The sequence below is a fragment of the Oncorhynchus keta genome, chromosome 28 (assembly GCF_023373465.1).
Source record: "Oncorhynchus keta strain PuntledgeMale-10-30-2019 chromosome 28, Oket_V2, whole genome shotgun sequence".
In the NCBI taxonomy this organism is placed as follows: Eukaryota; Metazoa; Chordata; class Actinopteri; order Salmoniformes; family Salmonidae; genus Oncorhynchus; species Oncorhynchus keta.
Genome location: NC_068448.1, coordinates 41,552,585 through 41,578,797, shown reverse-complemented (window position 1 = coordinate 41,578,797; position 26,213 = coordinate 41,552,585). Strand labels below are relative to the sequence as shown.

The 26,213-nt window shown below is 47.0% G+C and overlaps 2 protein-coding genes across 5 annotated transcripts in view; both read left to right on the top strand.

Moving 5' to 3' along the window:
- LOC118361376 (nuclear receptor coactivator 3-like) overlaps positions 1-16,606 on the top strand; it is a 117,511-nt gene extending 100,905 nt beyond the window's left edge. For all 4 annotated transcript variants that reach the window (XM_035741255.2, XM_035741256.2, XM_035741254.2 and 1 more), the window contains 18 exons: positions 1,847-1,947; positions 2,054-2,228; positions 5,250-5,432; positions 5,700-5,786; positions 6,002-6,142; positions 6,366-6,513; positions 6,992-7,524; positions 7,674-8,755; positions 8,972-9,101; positions 9,253-9,438; positions 9,587-9,817; positions 10,097-10,208; positions 10,318-10,807; positions 10,923-11,024; positions 11,973-12,213; positions 12,355-12,532; positions 12,613-12,850; positions 13,013-16,606. In XM_035741255.2, the coding sequence (XP_035597148.1) occupies positions 1,847-1,947; positions 2,054-2,228; positions 5,250-5,432; positions 5,700-5,786; positions 6,002-6,142; positions 6,366-6,513; positions 6,992-7,524; positions 7,674-8,755; positions 8,972-9,101; positions 9,253-9,438; positions 9,587-9,817; positions 10,097-10,208; positions 10,318-10,807; positions 10,923-11,024; positions 11,973-12,213; positions 12,355-12,532; positions 12,613-12,850; positions 13,013-13,024 (4,370 nt within the window). In that variant the 3' untranslated portion in view covers positions 13,025-16,606. The remainder of the gene's footprint in view (positions 1-1,846; positions 1,948-2,053; positions 2,229-5,249; positions 5,433-5,699; positions 5,787-6,001; positions 6,143-6,365; positions 6,514-6,991; positions 7,525-7,673; positions 8,756-8,971; positions 9,102-9,252; positions 9,439-9,586; positions 9,818-10,096; positions 10,209-10,317; positions 10,808-10,922; positions 11,025-11,972; positions 12,214-12,354; positions 12,533-12,612; positions 12,851-13,012) is intronic.
- Positions 16,607-19,967: 3,361 nt separating this feature from the next.
- Positions 19,968-26,213, top strand: part of LOC118360443 (RNA-binding protein 38-like) — a 21,440-nt gene continuing 15,194 nt past the window's right edge. The window contains exons 1-2 of the mRNA XM_052483092.1: positions 19,968-20,477; positions 26,095-26,213. The exon at positions 26,095-26,213 is cut by the window's right edge and continues 5 nt beyond it. Coding sequence (XP_052339052.1) covers positions 20,268-20,477; positions 26,095-26,213 — 329 coding nt within the window. The 5' untranslated portion in view covers positions 19,968-20,267. The remainder of the gene's footprint in view (positions 20,478-26,094) is intronic.

Here is a 26,213-nt window from a genome sequence, read left to right as displayed (position 1 = left end):
ACTCTGACCCCTGGTGGTTGTTGGAGCTCTAATAAGTTGATTTGAATGTTGAGTGACACAGATCTGTGTTTAGTGTTTACGCCTTTCACAGCTCCGCTCTTCACACTTGAAATGTTTTCTTATTCGCGCACACACACTTATACAGAAGATGTGTGTTACTTTGTACTTGATTGTAGACTGAGGTACACTACCGTTCAAAAGTTTTGGGTCACTTAGAAATGTCCTTGTTTTCGAAAGAAAAGCACATTTTTCGTCCATTAAATTGACATCAAATTGATCAGAAATACAGTGTAGAAATTGTTAATGTTGTAAATTGTAGCTGGAAATGGTAGATTTTTTATGAAATATCTACATTTGCGTACAGGCCCATTATCAGCAACCGTCACTCCTGTGGCACGTTTTGTTAGCTAATCCAAGTTTATCATTTTAAAAGGCTAATTGATCATTAGATAACCCTTTTCAATTATGTCAGCACAGCTGAAAACTGTTGTGCTGATTACAGAAGAAATACAACTGGCCTCCTTTAGACTAGTTGAGTCTGTAGCATCAGCATTTGTGTGTTCAATTACAGGCTCAAAATGTCTAGAAACAAATAACTTTCTTCTGAAACTCAGTCTATTCTTGTTCTGATAAATGAAGGCTATTCCATGCGAGAAATTTCCAGGAAACTGAAGATCTCGTACAACGCTGTGTACTACTCCCTTCACAGAACAGCGCAAACTGGCTCTAACCAGAATCGAAAGAGGAGTGGGAGGCCCCGGTGCTGAGCAAGAGGACAAATACATTAGAATGTCTAGTTTGAGAAACAGATGCCTCACAAGTCCTCAACTGGCAGCTTCATTAAATAGTACCCGCAAAACACTAGTCTCAATGTCAACTGTAGAGTAGACTCCGGGATGCTCCGGGAGTTGCAAAGAAAAAGCCATATCTCAGACTGGCCAATAAAAATAAAAGATTAAGATAGGAAAAAGAACACAGACACTGGACAGAGGAAGATTGGGAAAAAAGTGTTATGGACAGACAAATCTAAGTTTGAGGTATTCGGATCACAAAGAAGAACATTCGTGAGACGCAGAAAAAATGAAAAGATGCTGGAGGAGTGCTTGACGCCATCTGTCAAGCATGCTGGAGGCAATGTGATGGTCTGGGGGGGGGGGGGTTGCTCTGGTGGTGGTAAAGTGGGAGACTTGTACAGGGTAAAAGGGATCTTGAATAAGGAAGGCTTTCACTCCATTTTGCAACACCATGCCATACCCTGTGGACGGCGCTAAATTGGAGCCAATTTCCTCCTACAACAGGACGACCCAAAGCACAGCACCCAACTATGCAAGAACTATAATAATATAATAATATATGCCATTTAGCTGACGCTTTTATCCAAAGCGACTTACAGTCATGTGTGCATACATTCTACGTATGGGTGGTCCCGGGAACTATTTAGGGAAGAAGCAGTCAGCTGGTATTCTGTCTATAATGGAGTGGCCAGCACAGTCACCGGATCTCAACCCTATTGAGCTGTTGTGGGAGCAGCTTGACCGTATAGTAGTGTGCCCACCAAGCCAATCCAACTTGTGGGAGGTGCTTCAGGAAGCATGAGTTTACCTCAACAAATTGACAAGTAGAATGCCAAAGTAATTGCTGCAAATGGTGGATTCTTTGACGAAAGCAAAGTTTGAAGGAAACAATTGTTACTTCAATTAAAAATAATTTATAACCTTGTCAACGTCTTGACTATATTTCATATTCATTTTGCAACTCATTTCATTTTCATGGAAAATGTCTAAGTGACCCCAAATGTTTAAACGGTAGTGTATATCTGACTGAACGCTCCCCTCCCTCCGTCCAGGCAAAGCGTCCTCCAACGATGACGATGTTCAGAAGTCAGACGTGTCCTCCACGGGACAGGGGGTCATCGACAAGGACCACCTGGGGCCGCTCCTGCTGCAGGTGAGGTCAAAGGTCACGACTCTCCTCTTTGATTGGCTGTCTGTACCGTCTGGCCTCTTATTGGCCTGTTGTACTGACTCTTCATGTGTTCACCCTCTGTCCTCAGGCCCTGGATGGCTTTTTATTTGTGGTGAACCGGGAGGGCAGCATTGTGTTTGTCTCTGACAACGTGACCCAGTACCTGCAGTACAAACAGGAGGAGCTCATCAACACCTCCGCCTACAACATCCTCCATGAGGACGACAGGGAGGAGTTCCACAAGAACCTGCCCAAGACCAACGGTACGACACGCACGCACACACTCACGCATGCACACACACACACACATGCAAACATGCGCACACACACAGGCCCACTCTCTCTTTGCATGTCTCTCAACATACTGCAGTAGGAAGACAGGGTGAAGATCATTCAAAACCTTAGCTAGGAGATGTGGTTAGACACACACAGATTATCATAGACATATACAAACACCTACTCTTCCCTCCGATCCTGCCTTTCTCGCTCGGTCCCAATAATGAGCGGTTTCTCATCAACCTCCTTGAGTGCACAAGATCCTCTCTGATACACCGGAGCCCCCCTCATCACAGCACACACACACATACACACACACACACAGAGCCCCACCTGCTCACACACCCAGGAGCACACAAATATCCACACAGAGCTAGTGCTAAGCAGACAGAGCGTGGCAGAGCTGTCAGTCACACTCAGTGGTCCAGACAGTGTAAAACAGGCCTATGCTCCATTCAGATCCCATGGCAGCCATCTGGAAACGGCTCACTATTGAATAATGCACCCCTGCGTTTCCCCGCGCTTCAATGCTGTGTGTGCGTGTACGTGTGTGTACGTGTGTGTGTGTGTTTATTTCTAAAGCCAATTAATTATGGATATGTGTGCTCTGCTGAACCTGCTCCCCGATTTAACTCCACCAGCAGTGTCCCTAAACAGGGGCTCCAAAGTGTCATTGACACTCTCTCTCTCTCTCTCTCTCTCACTCACTCACTCACTCACTCACTCACTCACTCACTCACTCACTCACTCACTCACTCACTCACTCACTCACTCACTCACTCACTCACTCACACTCTCTCTCTCTCTCTCTCTCTCTCTCTCTCTCTCTCTCTCCGTCTCTCACCTCTTTCTCTGTCTCGTACTCTCTATACTCCTGCTTTGTTGAATAATGTGGTTGCTAGGAACTATAGTTTATTTATTTCGCTGGTCCTTTCTCCCGGTTTCCTTTTTTAATTCTCTCTCCTTCCCGCGCCTCTCCCCCATCATTACCTCCGACTCCATGAATGAAATACGCTCTCTCTGCACATTCCTGTGGGATGACCACTGATCACGCCAACTGGGACTTGCACCACATATGCACGCAGACACAGAGACACACACACACACATACATTTTCTCTTACTCACACAATCCCCTGTGTGTGTCTAGAGGGCGGGAGGTTTCCTCCTGTATTTTCTCCCCTTTTCTCCCTGAGTCTACCGTTCTGCCCAGCCTCGGCGCTTGTTAATTGTGTCTGAGGGGAAATGTCGGGCCTCGCGGCAAAGGCTGGTTGTCTCTGTCCGGCTGAAGATTGGATCCTAACCGTCTAAGACCTTTTTAAAATCACCATTCAGTATCAGTTACGAAACCCCCATGCCCTAGGGCATCCCACCCGGTCGGTGGAGGCTGGTGGGGGGAGCTATAGGAGGACGGGCTCATTCTAGTGGCTGGAATGGAACAAATGAGTCAAACGTGGTTTTCATATGTTCGTGTTTGATACTGTTCCATTAACTCCGTTCCAGCCATTGCATTGAGCCTTGTCCTCCTATAGCTACTCCCACCAGCCTCCTCTGCTCCCCGGACAGACAAACCTTCCCTTTCTCCCTCCACCTGCCCTGTCTGAAACAGGGGGGTGGGGGGGGGGCTTGGTCCCTGTAGAGGCTTCAGACAAACGTTGGGGGGAGAGTGGGGTTCCAAACCTTCCTCCCTCGCGTCCTAATCACTGATCTCGCATGACTGGAAAGGAGAATGGAACCTGTGCTATTGTAACACCTATTTAATTGTGTTTGTGTCCTTGGATCATTTCCTAGAAAAGAGAATGTGTAGGATGCAAGCTACTGTTGGACCTCTCGCTCTCTCTGAAGTTTAGTTCAACACCCCTCCTCACCTCACCCCCTTCCATGTGAAGGTGACCCTCTGGGTGGCTGTTCTCTGATGAGGAGTCAGGGCCCAAATGAGGATAGATGGCTGGGTGTCCCTGTCTACCTGGCCACTCTGCTCTGCTCCTCCCCTGACCTCGGCAGCAGCACAGGGCTGGAGGGATATTGGAAATCGACACGTCGGCTACATTAATCCCATGGTCCATTTAGCCAGGAATCAGAACGAAAGGGGATACTTTTGCTTTTAGGTATGAGGGAAAGTAGCAATGCTGGTTCATCTGCCGTGTGTGTCCGGATATTTGAAATGTCATGATTAAAAGATTCAAACATGCACCTTTCTTGATTTAATCTCATGTCCGTCTCTAGCTTGGAGTGTCTTTGTTATATGCTAGTCACTCTGGATAGGCCTGTTTTCTCATGCCATTTGTGACTCTTGACTAAATATGTTTGTGTGTATACCGGACACACACAGTGTTTGTCAGTATACATTAGTCAGTATACATGGCTCTCTCTAGCCATGGTTTGTTTGTACATGTACAGGTAACTGCCAAAATGAAGGAAACACCAACATATAGTGTCTTAATAGGGCGCCGGGACTCCACCAGTCAGAACAGCTTCAATGCACCTTGGCAAGTGTCCGGAACTCTATAGGAGGGATGTGACAACATTCTTCCACGAGCAATTTGATCATTTGTTGTTTTGTTGATGGTGGTTGGAAACGCTGTCTCAGGCGCCGCTCCAGAATCTCTCATAAGTGTTCAATCGGGTTGAGATCTGGTGATTGAGACGGCCATGGCGTATGGTTTACATCGTTTTCATGCTCAACGAACCATTCAATGGCCACTCGTGCCCTGTGATGTCATCCTATTGTCATCCTATTGGGACATAGCCATGGGAGCCAAAATAATGGCCTGCCCAGCATTTTTATACATGACCCTAAGCACGATGGGATGTTAATTGCTTAATTAGCTCCAGAACCACACCTGTGTCGAAGCGCCTAACTTCAATATACTTTGTGTCCCTCATTTACTCAAGCAGTTACATTATTTTGGCAGTTACATGCTCATTTTAATACGGCATATGCATTTGAATTGACTATATATTTGAATGTACTACATGTATATTGAGGCGTGTGTCTTCTCTCCTCAGTGAATGGGGTGTCCTGGGGGGGGGAGGCGCCCCGGCAGAAGAGCCACACCTTCAACTGCCGCATGCTGGTCAAGTTTGGCAACACCCACGGGCCTGTAGAGGAGGGGCACGGAGGACCGCGCTACGAGACCATGCAATGCTTCGCCCTGACCCAGCCCAAGGCCATGATCGAAGAGGGGGAAGGTACAGACACACAGACGCATACACCGACACACACCACACACACACACACACACAATCTCACACGTGCACACACACACAGACACAGACACACACACACACATACACATATGACACACACACTCTGACACACACATCCACACACACACGACAAACGTATGGCACACACACACACACTCACAGACACACACAGTATGTAACACTTGGCCCGATCCCAGAATGAATGTCTGTGTACGTGTAGGTTAAGTAATTATTTCCCATCCTCCTCAGACCTGCAGTCGTGTATGATCTGTGTGGCCCGTCGTGTGACTGCTGTGGAGAGAACAGAGAGCTTCAACACCCGACACGAGCTCACAGGTGAGACTGACAGCAACATAATTAACAGTGGCGTAGTTGACATTTATTACTTATCCCGCAAACCTGGCTGTATAATTTGATTTCATAGGGCCTTGTGTGTACGAAAAAGGGTACAATACCCTTTTACATTTACAGAAATGTGTACAATATCCTTTAATGGGTGTGTATTATCCACGTTCAACAATGTCCATCTCGTCTCCTCTCCTCCCGTCCAGGTAAGCTGATCCAGATAGACCAGAACTCTCTGCGTGCGTCGATGCGTCCTGGCTGGGAGGACCTGCTGAGGCGCTGTATCCAGATGTTCCTACAGCACAGCGACGGACAGCCCTGGTCCCACAAACGGCACTACCACGAGGGTACAGCCACACACACACCTGTACCAATACACACATCTGTTACATGCGGAGTCACACACACCCTCCTGTCCCAAAACACACACACCTGTCTTAAAACACACATGAATGGCATCGCTAAGAGCCATTTTTGTCAGGAGACCACTGACCCTATACCTCATCTTTGATATATATTTCACTTCCATATCTTCATCTGAACCCATTGTATTTGCACCCTCCCCCCCAGCTTTCCTGCAGGGTCACGCTGAGACCCCCCTGTACCGCTTCTCCCTGTCAGACGGCACCCCTGTCACGGCCCAGACCAAAAGCAAGCTGTACCGCCACCCCATGAGCAATGAACCCCAGGGCTTCATCTCCACTCACCTGCTACAGAGGTACACACACACACACACACACCTGCTGCTGCTATGAGGTAGAAAACAAGTTGCACAACAGCCTTTGCAAGAGACAGAATACACACACACACACACAGTTGAGGTAGCTGATATCCACAATATCCTCTCTGGGCTTAGCAGATAGATCTGACTGCTTATACGGATGCTTCAGACAGTGGGGAAGGCCTTAAAGGCCTCCTAGTGGGTTTGTTCATTCTTCAGTAAAAAGGAAAATGTTGAATTATTGTGCTTGACAGCCACAGCCAGTAATGAATTAGAGAACGCCTCATTCTCATTGTGAATATTTTTTCATTTCTTATGCCCTTCAGTTCCATCTTCGGACTCTTCAAGAGACTCTTTTGCTAGACTTGATCTGTGTTTACAAGAATAAAGCGCCAAGGATGTCATGATAACCGCACTTCCCTCACATGCTCTTCTCTCCTCCTGTTCCTTCTCTCCTCCTCGTCCTCTCTTCCAGGGAGCAGAATGGCTATCGCTCTGCCCAGACTGGTGGCATGATGCCTGGGGCTATGAGGCAGCAGGGCATGGGGGGCCCCAACCCCAACGCCCAGATGAACATGCCCCCTGGCGCAGGGATGGGGATGGGGGGTATGAACCGGGGCTATGGGCCCATGAATGAACAGAGCCACATGGGACAGATGGGAGGGGGCTCAATGTACGGAGGAAATGGAGGTGGGGGTGGCGGTGGAGGCATGGGCAACAGAATGATGCAGATGAATCAGATGAATCAAATGAACCATATGGGCCAGATGAACCAAATGAATCAGATGGGTCATCAGATGAACCACCCGGGTCCAGGGAACCACCCAGGCATGCAGCATCCTCAGCACCCACAGCAGCACCCCTTCCAGAGCAGTGGGGGGTACGGACTTGGGGGTATGAGCAGCCCCTTGGGGAGCCCCCGGATGAGCGGCCCCCAGCAGGGGTTCCTGATGTCCCCCCGAAATCGAGGCAGCCCCAAGATGGGTGCCAGTCAGTTCTCTCCTGGAGGTATGTCAATCACTATACATTTGCACAGTTTTGCTGTGCTTCATGAAACACAAGATAATCCATTTTAGGTTTTAGACATTTTTTAAATGTTTTGTTATATGTAGAAGTTGTAGTACAATTTCTAGCAGTGTATTTTGTTTATTTCCCAGGCATGCACTCCCCCATAGGCCCTCATGGAGGAGGAGGTGTGGGAGGAGGTGGCACCTCCTTTTCCAGCAGCTCCCTCAACGCCCTCCAGGCCATCAGCGAGGGGGTCGGGAGCTCCCTCCCTTCGACCCTCGCCTCCCCCTCCCCGGCCCACAAACCAGACAGCTCCCCCAGCGTCCACTCCTCCTCTCAGTCCTCCCAGCCAAGCCAGCCGGCCAAACCAGGCCCGGACGGCTCCAAAAGCCCACCTGGGCCCGGCGAGCACCACCACCCCCTCCACCACCACCACCCACACACCCAGGCAGAGAGCTGCGGAGACCGGCTGGACAGCCAGGCCATGGCAGGCAGCAAGGAGCCTGGAGAGGGGGCCAGCGAGGCTGGGGTGGCCAGCTCAGAACCCACCCGGAGAGTCCCAGACAGTAAGGGCCATAAGAAGCTGCTGCAGCTGCTGACCTCCCCCACTGAGGAGCTGGGGTTAGGGGGAACCGGTCTGGCCTTGCCCTCTGTACCTCCCCCACCAGGCAGCAGCAACATCCCAGCAGGGTCTGACACTAAGGACCCCACCGGAGGCATGACCAGCCCTTCCTCTACCGGAGTCTCCTCCTCTTCCTCGGCCTCCACCATTCAGGGCCCGGCGTCAGGCCCAGGTGGCGCTGCTTTGGCCAATGCTCTGGCCTCGGCCCACTACACGGCGTCGCTGCAGGAGAAGCACAAGATCCTCCACAAGCTGCTGCAGAACAGCAACACTCCCGACGAGGTGGCCAAGATCACAGCTGAGGCGACTGGGAAGGTGACCCTGGGGGGCCAGGAGGTCCCAGGGGAGACTGGGGCTGGGGGAGGAGGAGCAGGAGGAGTGACTGAGCCCAAGCAGGAGCAGCACAGCCCCAAGAAGGAGAAGACCCACGCGCTCCTCCACTACCTCCTCAACAAGGACGACACTAAAGAGCCCGTGGACGTGAAGCCCAAGCCTGAGGAGCTGGAAGGAAATGGCCCCCCAGGAGCCACTGCCGGTCCCACATCCAGAGGCCCTGGACCCACCCCTGAACATCCAGAAAGCAAGATCAAGTCAGAGCCACCTGATGAGGTAACCACACAGTGTGGGGGGTCAGATCGTTACCTTGCTGGTAGATTATTCAAATTACATGAGTATTCGTACTGATAAGTAAGATATTGATTGAGCCCCATTGGCCTTTAGTGTGAACATTTTCATTGCTCAGAAGTGCTGAACCTCCGTAGGTTGTGTAACTCTGAGTGTGATACTGTGTTGTTGCTGATACACGTGTATCTATCTTTTCACCAGTTGGAGAACCTGGAGTCCATCCTGGGAGGTCTGAGGGGTTCTGGCTCTGAGTTCTACCCAGAGCAGGGAGGAGGAGGGGCTAATGAAGGAGGGAACAAGGCCCAGGGTTGCCTCGATGACAACCTGCAAGGTAGGACCGGTCACATTAAGCAGCACACACACCCCAAAACATTTTTACAACGTTTTAGCTCTTGCTGCAAAGTAACTTCCACACAGAGAGTCTGGACACCGGGCTATGGTTATGTACCTGTTCTATCTGTTGTGTCCCTCTGTGTGTTCAGGGAGTCCGGGGATGGCCCCTGGCCAACGAGGGCCCTTTCAGAGGGCCATGTCAGTGGACGCCAAGCCCCCCGGCGGTCCTGGAGGGGCGGGGAGGCGTCCCATGCTCATCAAACAGGAGAATATGTTGAGCAGCCCAGACGGATACCCGGGGAACATGGGTGTGTGTCCGCGAGGCGTTGGAACAAGTAACTAATTTAGTTATTTTACTCTCTCTTTCTGGATCTGTCATTTATGTCCTCTGTCATGCCCCCCTCCACTACCTAGGTCTGTGTTTCAGTCAGTGCCGTTGATGCTTCGTAAGAAAAATCACATCTGTGGTTTGTGTCTCCCCAGGGCCGATGAACAGGGGCATGGGGGTTCCCCAGCGCTCTCCCATGGGGGGGTCAGGGGATTGGGGGATGCCCCGCTCCAGTGCCAGCCCCGTGGGCTCAGCCGGTCACCCTTCGATGATCCGCCCTGGCATGGACTACAACTCCAAAGGCATGATGGGAGGTCCCATGGTGGGCAGGTCCAACAGTGTTCCTGGCACTAGATCCATGCTGCAGCAACAGCTGATGGACTTGGGTACGTGTGTATGCGTTAGTCCATCAAATAAACATGGTCGGATGTAATCTCTGTGTATCTGTCTGTGTATGCATGTGTCTATGTGTCTGTAATCTGTAGTAATTGATTCTGAGCGATGGAATATCTGGTTAATATATATATATGTGTGTGTGTGTGTGTGTGTGTGTGTGTGTGTGTGTGTGTGTGTGTGTGTGTGTGTGTGTGTGTGTGTGTGTGTGTGTGTGTGTGTGTGTGTGTGTGTGTGTGTGTGTGTGTGTGTGTGTGTGTGTGTGTGTGCAGGATGTTCTGGTGAGATGGGGATGGGGATGAGTCCGTTCAGTCAGCAGGGCCAGCCCAACCAGTCTCCCTCCTGGCCTGACAGTGTGATGGGCATGGAGGGCAACCACAACAGGTAAACCGGTCTTCCATAGTAAGATTTGTTCTAATATATGATTTATACCAGGACAATTGGCGGCCAATTTTATCATGTCATACTTTTAACGGTTCTCTGGGTGTTTCAGGCGTCAGTTTGGGAACGCCCTGGACGAGCTCCTGGCTCCGCCCACCACCAGCGAGGGCCAGAGTGACGAGCGAGCGCTGCTGGACCAGCTGGACTCTCTGCTCAACAACACGGATGGCATCGCCCTGGAGGAGATCGACCGGGCCCTGGGCATCCCCGACTTGGTCAGCCAGGGCCAGGGGCCAGAGCAGCACGGTGAGCCCTTCCCCGGCCAGGACCCCTCCATGGTGCTGGAGCAGAAGCCTCTGTACGGCCAGGGCTACCCCGGCCCCCCCTCCATGGCCATGCAGTCAGCCTACGGGGGGAGCCCCATTCAGGGCCAGCTTCAACAGGGGAGCTTCGGCCCCATGCTCTCCCAGATGGGCCAGGGGGGCAGCTTCGCGGGGATGGGGGGTATGGGTCACCCTCGCGCCAACATGATGAGACCCAGGATGATGAGCGCCACCAAACCCATGAGGCTCCAGCTGCAACAGAGATTACAGGGCCAACAGGTTAGAGACCCATACACACATACACACACACATACACATACACACACACACACACATACAGATAAACACACACAGGACTTTATGTTGACAGGTTCTTATTTTCTTCCTCCCTCAGTTTATGAGTCAGACTCGGCAGGGGATGGCCATGAAGATGGAGAACCCTGGGGCGGGTAACCCTGTCATGAGGCCGGGCATGCAGCCTGGCATGGGGGGACAGGTAGGCACTCCCCTCTCCTCCACATACACACAACATTTTTATTTTTTATTTTTTTATTTCACCTTCATTTAACCAGGTAGGCTAGTTGAGACTTGTTCTCATTTGCAACTGCGACCTGGCCAAGATGAAGCATAGCAATTCGACACATACAACAAGTTACTCATGGAATAAAGAAAACATAGTCAATAATACAGTAGAACAAAAGAAAACAAAAAGTGTATGTACAGAGTGCAAATGAGGTAAGATAAGGGAGTTAAGGCAATAAATAGGTCCTGGTGGCGAAGTAATTACAGTATAGCAATTAAACATTGGAATGGTAGATGTGCAGAAGATGAATGTGCAAGTAGAGATACTGGGGTGCAAATGAGCAAGATAAATAAATAAATATGTATGGGGATGAGGTAGGTAGATAGATGGGCTGTTTACAGATGGGCTATGTACAGGTGCAGTGATCTGTAAACTGCTCTGACAGCTGGTGCTTAAAGCTAGTGAGGGAGATATGAGTCTCCAGCTTCAGAGATTTTTGCAGTTCGTTCCAGTCATTGGCAGCAGAGAACTGGAAGGAAAGACAACCAAAGGAGGAATTGGCTTTGGGGGTGACCAGTGTGATATACCTGCTGGAGCACGTGCTACGGGTGGGTGCTGCTATGGTGACCAGTGAGCTGAGATAAGGCAGGGCTTTACCTAGCAGAGACTTGTAGATAACCTGTAGCCAGTGGGTTTGGCGATGAGTATGAAGCGAGGGCCAACCAACGAGTGTGTACAGGTCGCAGTGGTGGGTAGTGTATGGGGCTTTGGTGACAAAACGGATGGCACTGTGATAGACTGCATCCAGTTTGTTGAGTATTTGGGAGCCACTTATGCCTAAACCTTTCCTCCTTGTACATTACACACAGCCAGAACTGTAAATACACACACACACTCACTACAGTCCTTCTCTGTCCCCAGCCTGGCTTTCTGAATGCCCAGATGATGGCCCAGCGTAGCAGGGAGATGGTGACCATGCAGATGAGGAGACAGAGGATGATGATGCTAATGCAGCAGCAACAGCAGCAGGCGGCAGCGGCGGCCGCCGGGGGATTCAGCCCCCCTCCCAACGTCACCGCCCCCGCCGGCATGGACACCCCCATGGGAGGCCCCAACATGGGCCAGCCGGGCCCCCAGCAGTTTGGCTACGGGGGAAACTACGGTGAGTTTGGGTTGGTTTGACCTGAAGGGCCACAGAGTGTTGCTGCTCCCTAGTGGTGAGTTTTTGTACTTGCAGTGAGACATGGAAGTGTGTGGGTGGTGTGTGTTCCCATGCTATAGCTCATGTAACATGTTCCTTCAGGTATGACCCAGCAGGGTGACCCATCGTTCGGCCCTGCGGGCAGCAGCCCCCCCAACACTATGATGTCAGGCCGCCTGGGTCCTCAGAATCCCATGATGCAGCAGCATCCCCAGGGCGGACCCATGTACCAGAGTGCCGAGATGAAGGGCTGGCCACAGGGAGGCATGGCCCGCAACAGGTGTGTGACAGAGAGAGAGAAATAACCTAGAACAACCAGTGAACTAACTAACCCACCTCCTTCCCTCCCTGTCTCTCCAGTACGTACCCCCAGCAGCAGTTTGCCCAACAGGGTAACCCTGGGCAGCAGCAGTTTGCCCAACAGGGTAACCCTGGGCAGCAGCAGTTTGCCCAACAGGGTAACCCGGGGCAATACGGGGGCATTATGATAAATGGGGGCATGCCTGCCAACGGAGGAGGGGGCCATATGGGCCAGATGGGGGGCCAGATGGGGATGAACCCCATGGTGATGGGACGCATGCCGATGGGGCCTGATCAGGTACACAGCTGTTTATATATTGTGTGCGGGTGTGTGCATAAACATACAGTAAGCATGTGTGAGTGTTGTCAATATTTATGTACACACGCAGAGACACACACACACACACACACACACACTCGATGTCTACACAACTAACCCCATTACCTCTGTTCCTTACAGAAATATTGCTGAACCTGAGACCGAGGCGTGTGGTGGAACAGAAACAGACTCAATGTGATCCTTTTCAGAGAGAGGAGTGCAGTGCTCAGTGTGTGCCGGACCAAATGTACGTGTGAGTGGTATTCTACTCCCACCAGTTGGGGGTGCTGTTCCTCTGAACTCAAGGACAGTCTCACAAAACAAGACCGAGGACACACTCTATTCTACATGCACTTACATGAGACACGCCATGACCCACCAACACACACACACACTCAAAAACAGTCACGTATGTAAAGCGGAGACGCACTGTGACACACACACACACACAAACTGACAGATACACAACTGTTTCATTCCTCCATCAGTCTTTAGTGATGTAGTTTCATTAGTCCTCTCTCTGGGTTCTATGTCTCTGTACTGGACACACGCCACTCGCTGGACCAAACAGACTGAAGCGGGGGGGGACACCCAACTAATAATGATCTGGCTCTGACAGACACGGACGGGGGAACGGATGGACAGACATGAGAAGACATCCTCTCGTGGGATGTAACTAACGCTTTGTACACCCTATGGGCATGGGAATTCTCTCTCTGCTTCGGAACACTGGAGGAAGTATTCCCTAGTTCTGGTCCTGAAGGACCACTGTGTATGCAGTGTATCCCATCCGGTCTCTGAATCCACTCTTAATGAATGAGCTAATAGGTGGGAGTTGCTTATAATCACTGACACAGGGTCAGCTATTTTCACATCCCCCTAATAGTTCATATTAGGGACACTGATCCTAGATCTGTGGTCATGGGCAACTTCTACCTCTATAAGATAAATTACTATGCTGATGAGCAGGCCTATAGTCAATGAAACAACTCAGAAGTAAGTGATTGAGAGTCAGTATACATACACAGTGGTCCTGCAGGAGACTGGGTTAAGGTACGACAGAAATAAATACTAGTTGGCTGTGATTGCACTTTACGGAAAGGCTGTCGTCAAAAGGATTGTGGAAATATTTCTTGGTCATAGAGGCCTTTACCCAAGAATGAAAATCTTGTTTTGCTTTTGTGTGTGTCGGAGGATGGGGACTAATTTTGATTGGAAATGGATTACCGTGACGATCATTATTCTAAATGGTTAACCAATTGAAAGGTAGTAAGCACAGATTTTATAGAACACTTTCTTCTGCAGTGTGTTGATTATGGGAAAGTTAGTGGATTTCAAAGGTTCTGATTATTAAATTTGATCCTTAAAATGTGCTGACCTATTTCAGAGAGCAAAATTACCCTCAATATCTATACAACTATTCATAAATGATCATTTACAAAAAAAAAACATGAGTATATTGTATTTTTAAGGAGGAATTCGTAAGATTTACATTCTTGGTTACCTCATGGAACACTTGATAGCGATTTTTGCCAGTTATTGAATGAGTTCATTCCTAAAGTAATCCACACACTGTGAAAGAAAGGGTATCCCTGATTTTAATGTATGTTTATGCAGATTTCTAGCAATAATCTTTTGTCTTGGTTCTCCTGTGAGGGCAAAGTGAAGCATCATTTACTCAAAGTCAAAGCGATGGTACTGCAGTATTAGGATGCGACTCATCTTGTTTGGATTTTTTAAATTTTTGTCTGTGAATATAAATTGTACATACGCTTCAAATGTATTATATATATATATAAATATATGCTTTTGTAGGTCACATACTGTTTTTGCACAGATTGTCAGGCTAGATATTTAAAGTATAATTTTCTTATTATGTCGTAGGTCAAAACAGCTTTTATTTTCAATACTTCAACCATGGGCGAAAAACAAGGGGCTATTTCTCTGATCAATACTGAAATACTTTGGCTCGATTTCTCTCAGAAAGCTACAACTGCCACTTTTGTTCTCTCAGAAAACACTTTTTTTTTTTTGTGATCTATAAATCATACATTTCTCTTTTTCAAAAACATTGTGTATATTTAGGGATGCTTGTGTGATCCTGTCATTTTCTATTCATAGATTTGTTTTGTTTTGTTTTAAGAGCAATCAAACACACACAATGCCTGAAGAGGTTTCATGTGATTGTGTTAGACTTATGAGGGTCCATGTTTCTTACCAGTGTGTGGATTGATATTTTTTAGATAGGGCCCTATGAGTCCAATGGCTCTAGTACTCAGGCTCCCAAGTGGCACAGTGGTCTAAGACACTGCATCTCAGTGCAAAAGGCATCACTGCAATACCTGGTTCAAATCCAGGCTGCATCACATCCGGTTGTGATTGGGAGTGCCATAGGGTGGCGCACAGTTGGCCCAGCGTTTGGCGGAGTAGGCCGTCATTGTAAATAAGAGTTTTTCTTAACTGACTTTGCTAGTTACATAAAGGTTAAATAAAAAATATAGAAATAGTTCCATTCCTTATAATTCCATACTCTATAATTGGCCAGACTACTTAACAGCGACTATGTGCTCACGGGTATGCTATTATAGACAACCCAGAGTCATTACAATACTCTATAATTGGCCAGGCTACTTAACAGCGACTATGTGCTCACAGGTATGCTATTATAGACAACCCAGAGTCGTTACAATAGCAAGACTGCTTCTCTAGTTTTCTCCCCTTCCGTTGGGCACAGATGCTGGTTTGTGGTGGTCGGTTTTTACTGTATGTGGGCAGTAACACTGCGGTTAGTTATATTTGTGGCTTCGCTTTGTCAATAGGAAGAGTCAGCTCATGTTGAGGAAGGCTGTAAACTAGAGGGTTATTTGGATTTCCCTCTCTCTCTCTGTCTGGTTTGAAGGTTTATTTAGGGACATTTTACATGGTTTTATGTTGAACCTTGATTTTGCATTTACATTGTAGTATTTTCTGTGAAGCTTTGTGAGAAAATCTTTTAAGACATGCTCAATCCAAAGATTTTTGTTTTGTCATTCTGCAGTGCTTAGAAACCGGTTGTAGATGGTGCAAGTACTCTATTAGTGTGTGCATTTCTCTGCTGCACAACCTACATGTAAATCTGTTTTTCTTTGTGTGTGTGTGTGTGTGTTCCCATTCATACACCACATAGAGTTAACATGGGTCTGATTCTGCTGAAGTGATTTTAATCTTGTTTGTAATTGTTGTTTTATTTTCTTGATTTTTATCTCTTATAATGTATGGCCAGTTCAAAGTTGTGGTGCGCGAAACAGTTCTTTCATGAGATTGACCACTCAGAAAAGAAGCTATTTTAGTGGCACTAACCTGAGGTAGAACGTCTGACGATAAGAGACTATCCCATGGACTCTAAACTATTTACAATGGCTTCAATGCTGAAGACGGCTATCTTATCTTTTAACACAATGGAGAGTATCTTTAAGCTGTTTGTTGGAAACTTCATTACATCATGGCCTAGAGTGAATTTTATTTGTTTCAGTCTTGATGAAGTATATTAAAAAATATTTGCCTACTGAATATTCAAAATAACTGTTTTCCGTGCTTTTGCTTAAAAAAAAGATTCCTCTTGATGTATCTACCCTTTGATTAAATGGAAAGATGGGGGAATAAAATAACACTTGGGGGGTGGGGGGGGGTATACGGTCATAATTTCAGGATGTAAATTACTGTCGCATTTTTTCTTACTTGTTTCTTGATGTTAATATTGATGTAAATACAAATTTATATTTAAACATTACATTGTGTGTGTGTTGTGTTTCATTGTAGTAACAGTATGTTTCAAAGTTCCAAATTAGCTTGGCCAGGGGGAAGGGAATGAGATCTTGGGTTAGAGGGTAAAGCACTGGACTAGATGATAAAAAATAGGGCCACTTATCATATGCGTACAAATGATGTCTGGAGACTGAGGGTCTGCGTGAACTAGGGGCCCAGAGGTGAGAGAGTGGGAGGAGGTGAGAGTTGTCTCTGATGGGGGGGGTGGTTGGGTTATTGTATGGTGGGTCAAGAGGAAGATGGTAGGTACAGTTGGCTACAGAGGTGCCAGGACATGTCATTTGGAATATGGGGTCTCCTTGCCACTGTACTACAGTGGTAATCTCAAACCTTTTCAAACAAAAGATGAATTTGAGACTAAATGCACACCAAGATCCTATCGCTGTCATCAGAACATGAAATGTCTCTGCCCTTCTTTGTCTCATTGTTTAGTAGGCCTACTGAAGGTCAGAACATTTGATTGAATTGACCTCTCCACATGTCCTTTTCCCACACAGAGAGGGAGAGAGAACCAAAAAATGTGTGCAGGGTAGTCATGCACCCCTAAAAATCTGAATGGGCACAAAGTATGTGAAAATGGCCTGGGGGTGGTCTGGAGGGGGTCAGGAAGTTGGAGAATTTAGAATTTTTCAAACACCTGAAACGGCTTTTTTTTGCCATAATCGTTATGCTTAATTCTATGTAAAAAATAATAATAATAAAAGAATTGTGCGTATCTACGCATACCTCTTGAGCTGTCTGTAACTAAATATACTTCTCTGCATCTATGTTCAAATCTGGATAAAAGATTTAAAGAATGTGTCTTATTCAGTACATTTAGTTTTTGCTTGCTTTTCTGAAGTCTACCAACCTTACCAGCAGGCATGCCAGCTAAGATAGTTAGACAAGCTAGCTACTCCAACTTGATTGATGGCCTGAAATGGGTTCTTGGTAGCTAGTTCTGAGGTTTGGAGATAGGTTACCAATCTGGGCTAGCTAAAGCTTCATAAAATTCCTAGGTGGCTAGTAGTTTTACAGAGAAACAACATTATTTTCTTTTCTTAACAGAACATATCTGAGGGGTCACGTGTCCCCTACGGGCATGACGCCTATGTGTGTCAGTGGAGGCGGATGAGGGGAGGACTGCTCATAATAATGCTGGCTGGAACGGAGCAAATGGAATGGTCATGTGTTTGATGCATTTAATACCATTCCGCTCCAGCCCGTCCTCCCCACTTAAGGTGTGTGTGTGTGTGTGTGTGTGTGTGTGTGTGTGTGTGTGTGTGTGTGTGTGTGTGTGTGTGTGTGTGTGTGTGTGTGTGTGTGTGTGTGTGTGTGTGTGTGTGTGTGTGTGTGTGTGGGCCCTGACAGTGAATCTCAGTAATACAACAATAAGGTCCAGTTGCCAGGACCACAAATTCCATCTAGACAGCGTTGCCCTAGACCACACAAAAAAACGATATATATACCTTGGCCTAAACATCAGCACGACAGGTAACTTCCACAAAGCTGTGAATGATGCAAGAAGGGGCTTCTACGCAATCAAAAGGAACATACATTTTGACATCCCAATTAGGATCTGGCAAAAAAATACTTGAATCAGTTATAGAATCAGTTATGGTTGTGATGTCTGGGGTCTGCTCACCAACCAAGAATTCACAAAATTGGACAAACACCAAATTGAGACTGCATGCTGAATTCTGCAGCTACATCCTCTGTGTACAACACCAAATAATGCATGCAGAGCAGAATTGGGATGATACACCTACAGAGAGATTAACGTAAAGAAGAGTCCCCTAAGCAAGCTGGTCATAGAGCTCTGTTCACAAAGCGACCCCACAGAGGCCCAGGACAGCCACACAATTACACCCAACCAAATCATGAGAAAACAAAAAGAGAATTACTTGACACATTGGAAAGAATTAACCAAAAAACAGAGCAAATTGGAATGCTATTTGGCCCTAAATAGAGTACATGGTTGCAGAGTACCAGACCACTGTGACTGACCCAAAATGAAGGAAAGTTTTGACTATGTACAGACTCAGTGAGCATAGCCTTGCTATTGAGAGAGACCGCTGTAGACAGACCTGGCTCTCAAGAGAAGACAGGCTATGTGCACACTGCCCACCAAATGAGGTGGAAACTGAGTTGCACATCCTAACCTCCTGTCAAATGCATGACCATATTAGAGACACATATTTTCCTCAGATTACACAGACACACAAAAAAATCAAAAACAACTCCAATTTTGATAAACTCCCATATCTATTAGGTGAAATACAACAGTGTGCCGCCACAGCAGCAAGATGTGTGACCTGTTGCCACAAGACAAGAACAACCAGTGAAGAACAATCACTGTAAATACAACCCATATTCATGACTATCTATTTTCCTTTTTGCACTTCAACTATTTGCACATTGTTACAACACTATAAATAGCCATAATATGATGTGTAATGTCTCTATCTATACCTTTGATACTTTTGTGAGTGTAATGTTTACTGTTCATTTCTGGTTGTTTATTTCACTTCGGTTTTATCCATTCCACTTGCTTTGGCAATGTAAACATATGTTCCCCATGCCAATAAAGCCCTTTGAATTGAGCGGGAGAGAATACATGGTCACCTCAACATTACAACCTTTTATCTGGTCTTTCCTGTGAATGGTCACCCCTGGCGTGCGCTTTTGTCTTTAATCGTCTCAATTTCCTCTCACCTCAACTGACGTTTTATGGGCGTAACTGTCTCTCGCCAAGCCTTTTGCGCTTGCTGTAGCCCTTAATCAAAAGTGAAGGTGATGTTTTATGGTCAGCAACCTGGAACTTATAAGCAACCTGGAACTTATAAAATGACAGCAACTCAGAATAAACCAGTCTCATGAACATGGGCGCCAGTTTCCATGTTACTTGGAACCAGGTCCACACCGTTTCAATTCAATGTAATACGTGTATTATCATGTAGTCGTATGTCTTAGAACTCGACATAGTCCCGAAAGGCTGAAAACTCCTACATGAGTCGAATCAAAGCCTAGGCTATTAGCCTACACGTTAAGAGGACCTATTGATCACGGTCAAGTATGTTCATGTGGATTCGTTGCAGCATAAAATGGTGTTCTTTGTGTCTTCAAAAGACAAAGACAGGTGTTAGGAGAACGTAAGGGTGCAGCTGGGAAGGCGTGAGCTGCGGAAAGACGTCACATATAAAGTTCACAGGGGGCGTTGCTTCGCTTATGTATTGGCCAAAAATGGAAGTGGGCGTGTCTGAAACTCCCCTAATATAAATATATACCCCCCCCCCCCCTCTTGTGAGATATTTCGAAGGAGTATTCAAGACACCTGTCAAGAAGGACCTGGAGTGTAGCCCGTACGTTGGTCGCCCTGCTTCGATATAACTCAAAGCATGGAATAAATAAGTATTTTTTTGCATCGATACAGCCCGGACGAATCAAGCCTGATTGCGCGCTTGAAAACCAAACCATTGCGCATTTAAATCGTCCATCTCTCCAGCACCAGTTGTGTTGTTTAGAACTTTGATATACCGCCTGTGACTGTTTATATTGTGTGTGTTTTTCCCCATAGACGGTTTCGTTTTTCCATTCGGACGCAGCCGGACAAATGCTTTTCCATCAATTTGTTAACGGAGGTCTGGAGACAATGCATCCCACTATTCAGAATGACACTACTTTCACTAAGATTTTTGTCGGTGGTTTACCTTATCATACCAACAATGCATCCCTTCGAAAATACTTCGAGACGTTCGGGGATATTGACGAGGCCGTTGTGATAACGGACAGACAAACCGGGAAATCCCGAGGATACGGCTTTGTAAGTGTATCCTACTTCATCTAACACGCTGTGCAATACCCCCTTCCAAATCCTCCATAACCTTCCTTTGGCGGGACACGACGCATGTCAGGCTGACTGTCTGCTGTTATTTTCTGCCCGTGTTCTTGGTTTAGAAACCATTTCACTTGACTGTAAATGTAGCGTATTGTAGATTACAGGAAGTGGACTACTGTAACGTGTGAGAAATTGTGTGAATAGTGCGCTATACAGAGCGCGTTCCAAAGTGTCAGTTATTGAGCGCACAATATTTTGTTCCCTTTGGTGTCAAAACTCAGTGGTATCATGTAGCTTCACTGATATTTATTTTGATTACACTTTATATTACAAAAGCCTTATAACAAAGTTACTACATTGTAACCAATGATGAAAGTGCCTTGTGACAGATACGAAGGACCCAGATTAGATTTTCTATCACAGGATACTTTCACAGACTGTTCCCCTAGCCACCTCAAATTAGGCCACTGTAATGCTTACCCAACCACCTTGAATTGAGAACATATTGAAAGTGAGGCTAAAGTTTCAGTTATGTTTTACTGGGTAGGCTGGGCCCACTGCACGTTTCCCACACCCAACTGTAAAACCATGACTTTTCCTTTACATTTTCTGTATGGATCTGTACATGTGCTGCTGACATTCCCTTCTGTATTGGGCTGAAGGTGCTTGTGTAATCTGCAAAGCAAAGAGCACTGGTTCTTAACTTGGTGTTGCACACTTTGTTTCGGCCAACAAGGATGTGCAGTGTTTGTGGTGTTGCAGTCACATGTTTTATCATGAGTAGATTATCTCTTACAAAGTGTAACATCAATTATCTCAGAGTCCTGAATAACAACCCGCTCCCTCTCCAATCACACACACACTTCCTCTCATACACAGACAAATACACACACACACACACACACACACACACACACACACACACACACACACACACTTCCTCTCATACACAGACAAATACACACACACACACACGCACAATGATGAACAACATCAAATATATGTGTATAATGTGAGCGTGAGCGTTTTATTTGCTCTGAAATATATCACACTAATTTGGACGCAAGTTTATTTACACAGTTCAGAACAGTGTTTTTAACCATGTGTAAAAGATTGTTGTAGTAACGAATAGTAGGGGAAGATAAGTAAACAGAAAAATATTGGTTGTATTTACGATGTTGTTTGTTCCACTGATTGCCCTGTTTTCATCGCAACGGGTCACATGTTGCTGCTATGATTGCACATTGCAATTGCAGTATTTCACCTAACAGATAAGGGAGTTTATAAATGTTTGATTTGTTTTCAAAGTCTTTGTGGGTCTGTGTGATCTGTGGGGGATATGTGTCTCTAATATGGGCCTACCTTTGGCAGGAGGTAAGGAAGTGCAGCTCGGTTTCCACCTCATTTTGTGGCAGTGGGCACATAGGCAGACCTGGCTCTTAAGAAAAAAAGGCTATGGCAGCCTCTCTCAATAGCAAGGTTATGCTCACTATGCTTTTTAAAAATGTGGGTCAGTCACAGTGGTCAGGTATTCTGCTACTGTGTATTCTCTGTTTAGGGTCAGATAGCATCCAGTTTGGTATGTTTTTTTTAGTTGATTCTTTCCAGTGTGTCAAATAGTCATCTTTTTGTTTTCTCATAATTTGGTTGGGTCGAATTGTGTTGCTCTCCTGGGGTTCTGTGGGATCTGTTTGTGTTTATGAATAAGAGCCGCAGTGTAATGTATACGCTGGGAGTTGGAAAGCAAGTTCAGGGAGTGAATAATCTAATAAATAAACATACATGGTCAAAATAAGAAACACGAGTAGCATGCAGACATGAAACAACGGAACAGAAACAATAACTCCTAGTGAAAGAACCAAAAGGAATGACATGTATAGGGAGGTAATCAGGCAGGTGATTGAATCCAGGTGAGTCTGGTGATGCGCTTAATGATGGTGACAGGTGTGCGTAAATATTGAGTACCCCCTCCCTAACGTGCGGCTCCTAACGCGCGGCTCCAACCGCAGGACGACGACGAGGGGGACGGTCCCAAGGACCAGTCTCTTCTGCTGAGGCGCGGGAGCCGGCTGAGGTGCGGGAGCCTGACGAGCCGACTGGGCCATTGGAGCCTGACGAAGCAGCCGAGGCATTGCAGCCTGCCGAGCCAACCAAGTCTTGCGAACCTGATGAGCCAGCTGAGGCATGGGATCCTGACAAGCTAGCTGAGGCATCCTCGGTAGATTCGGCAACAGATGCTTGACTGGACAACCGGGTCTTGTTACTTGATAAACCTGCTGAGGCATGGAAGCCTGGCGAGTCAGCTGAGGCATGGAAGCCTGGCGAGTCAGCTGAGGCATGGAAGCCTGGCGAGTCAGCTGAGGCATGGAAGCCTGGCGAGTCAGCTGAGGCATCCCCGGAAGCGGCACCCGGACCCGACGTCACCTAGACTCACAAAAAAACTCCCTGATGCTCCACTTTGGTGAGGCGTTATTCTGTAACGGACCCCAAACCTCACAACAATGGAGAGCAATGGGTTCTATAACTGATTTGAAGTATTTTTAAACAGATCCTAATGCTTGGGATGTCGAGTTTTATGTTCCTTCCTGATCTTGTCTCTTAGATCGTTCACAGCCTTGTGGTTTAGGCCGAGGTAGGTATAATTCTTTGTGTGCTCTGGGGCAACGGTGTCTAGATAGAATTTGTGTTTGTTGTGCTGGCAACTGGACCTTTTTTTGCAATGCCATCATTTTTGTCTTACTGATTTACCGTCATGGCCCAAGTCAACCAATCTGTGCAGAAGATCTCGGTGCTGTTGTAGGCCCTCCTTGGTTTGGGACAGAACCACCAGATCATCAGCAAACAGTAGACATTTGACTTCAGAGTCTAGTAGGGTGTGGCCGGGTGCTGTAGACTGTTCTAGTGCCCTCACCAACTCATTGATATAAGACTCTGGCCAGTTTATTAGGTAAACCCATCTAGTACCGGATTGGACCCTTCACACCCAGAATTATTTGGGGCTTGGTTCAATCTTGCTCAATTGGTATCATAGGGCCTCACTTGTGCCAGGAAAACATTCCCCACACCAGTCACCACTGCCACAAGCATGCACCATTGACACCAGGCAGGAAAGGTCCATGGACTCCTGCTGCTTATGCCAAATCCTGACTCAGCCATCAGCATGTCGCAACAGGAACTGGGATTTGTTTCTCTACTTCTCAATGGTCCAGTGTTGGTGATCGTGTGTGCCCAACAGAGCCCCTTCTTGTTTTTAGCTGATAGTGGTGGAACCCGGTGTGGTCACTTGCTGCAATAGCCCATCCTTGACAAGGATCCACGAGTTGTGTTCTCCGAGATGCCGTTCTGCACACCACAGTTGTACTGCGCTGTTATTTTTCTGTATGTGGCCCGCCTTTCTAGCTTGCAAGAATCTTACCATTCTCCTTCGACCTCTCCCATCAACGTGCTGTTTTCGCCCACAGGACTGCCGCTGACGGGATGTTTTTTGTTTGTCGTAAACCCTAGACACTGTCGTGCGTGAAAAGCCCAGGTAGACAGCTGTTTCTGAGATACTGGATCTGGCGCACCTGGCACTGACGATCGTGCCACGCTCAAAGACGCATTGGTCACTAGTTTTGCCCATTCCTAACGTTCAATCGTACGCACACTAACTGAATGCCTCAATGCCTGCCTGTTTTATATACTGTAGCTATTTGTGTTGTTTGTTTAATGTGTTCCAATTTCGCCAGAAGTGATTTGGTTCTATACATTCACATTGAGCTGTTTTCTGACATGCTGTTCCTTCTTTTTTCTCAGCGTATTTCGGTTCTGTTTTAGTGAAGATGTAGATTCTGGTTTTCTGGGTCTCTTAGTTTTTGGTTGGGTAGGTTTCTTAATTCTGGATTTGCATTCTTCATCAAATCATTTCTCATTGTTAGTTTTCTTAGGTTTTTTCGGTGGACTTTTTAGAATTTGATATGTTAGCTAATACTGTAGGTCAAATATACTGTTCTGTGTCTATTCCCTGTTTCACACCTAGTAGTTTGGTGGATGTGAATACCAGCTCTCTGTAACCTAGAGGGCAACCAGTGGGTCCGTCTCCTCTATACCATATTTCTTGCAGGGTGACAATGTATTTCTGATTTCTTTGGTGGGGTCTGGGTTCCTTCTCTTTAGGCCAAAAGCCTACTCATGGGGTAGCTCGTCTGTGGGGGGTGTGGACCTACTAACTTTGGGTGGAGGAGTCGTCACCAACAGAGCTTCTCCTGCTGTGCTCTCTCTTTGATTCTGTGAAAGTCCTGTTGGAGGTGTTTGATGTTGCCCTGCGCGGCCACTGTTCCAGGCTGTCTCAGTTTCAGGGTCCTCCTTTTTCACTATTCAGATTTTCCACCCTCTGCCTCTGATAGAAGGGTAGTGTGCTTATGTTCCCAGTCTTGTAATCGTCCACAAATAGGGTCTCTGGATTGTCCCTGAGGAGCTTCTGTTTGTACTGTTTTTCGTGCAGTCTCTCTCCCTTTGTTCCCCTCCTACTCCCGTTCTCTCTCTCCCCCTCCCCATTTATAGCTCAATGCTCTCTTTCCCTCCCTCCCTCCCTCTCTGGGGTAGGCTGTGTGTTGTGTGTTAGCAGAAGGTAATCCCCTGGTCACAGAGGTGTGACGTGTTGGCTCTCTGAGATAAGGCTGCAGTTTCTTTTTGACTTCCTTCCACACAGACAGACACCACCCCCCTTTGTCAAGCTGTGTGTGGTTATGAGAAAAGGGGGGGAGAGGGAGAGTGTCAGCGAGAGAGATGGATAAAAAGACAAGAGAGAGATGAGGGGAGCTGAGTTAAAGCAATGCATATTTTCCTGTTCACAGTCATGTTGATGAGTTTAGCAAGCCAACCAGTGCGTGTTCTGTCTCTGGCCCAGGCCGGACAGTCTTTCCGTTTCAACCCTGACTTACCATAGCAGTCTAATTCCCCCGGCAGCCTTCGGAAACACAGCAATCAACCCGTCCAGAGCACAGACAATGTTCGCATAGGACTCCAGAGTATAATGCTTTGAAATAAAAGCAGAAAAAGAACGCAGTCCCATTAGTGCCCTGTACTGTTACTAATTTCATGTTTCGGTTCACTTCGCCTCATTTATGAGCAGAGTTTGGGACTACTCTTACTGTGATGCCGTAATCTATACTGTAATAGATGCAGTCACAGCTGTGTGTGTGTGTGAGAGAGAGAGACAATGAATGTGTGTTTCAATGTACCATGTTACTGATTGCTCTTATTTAGCATCCCCTTGTTAGTAAAATAATGATATAATTGAAAGATACCCTTCCCCCCTCCCTGCACACCCAGAAGCCCACCATTCCCTGTGATAGGTCAGGATGCCGGTGCCCCCTAACCTGAGAGACTTACTCCCCCACAGCAGCAGACGGCTCTGCCCTGAAATCCTCTGTTTCATACTTTACCATCACACACTATGTTATAACCGCACAGGATCTTACTATCTACTAGAGCTCAAAGAGTACAGTATGAACACTGATATGCTTTACTGGGATTACGGGGATTTATTGGTGAGATACAAGTTACCGGATTGATCACTTCCTGACACCCAAACCTGTGTGTTCTTTCCTCTTCCTGTCAGGTGACTATGATGGACAGAGGGGCAGCAGAGCGGGCATGTAAAGACCCCAACCCCATCATCGACGGTAGGAAGGCTAACATCAACCTGGCCTACCTGGGAGCCAAGCCACGCAGCCCACA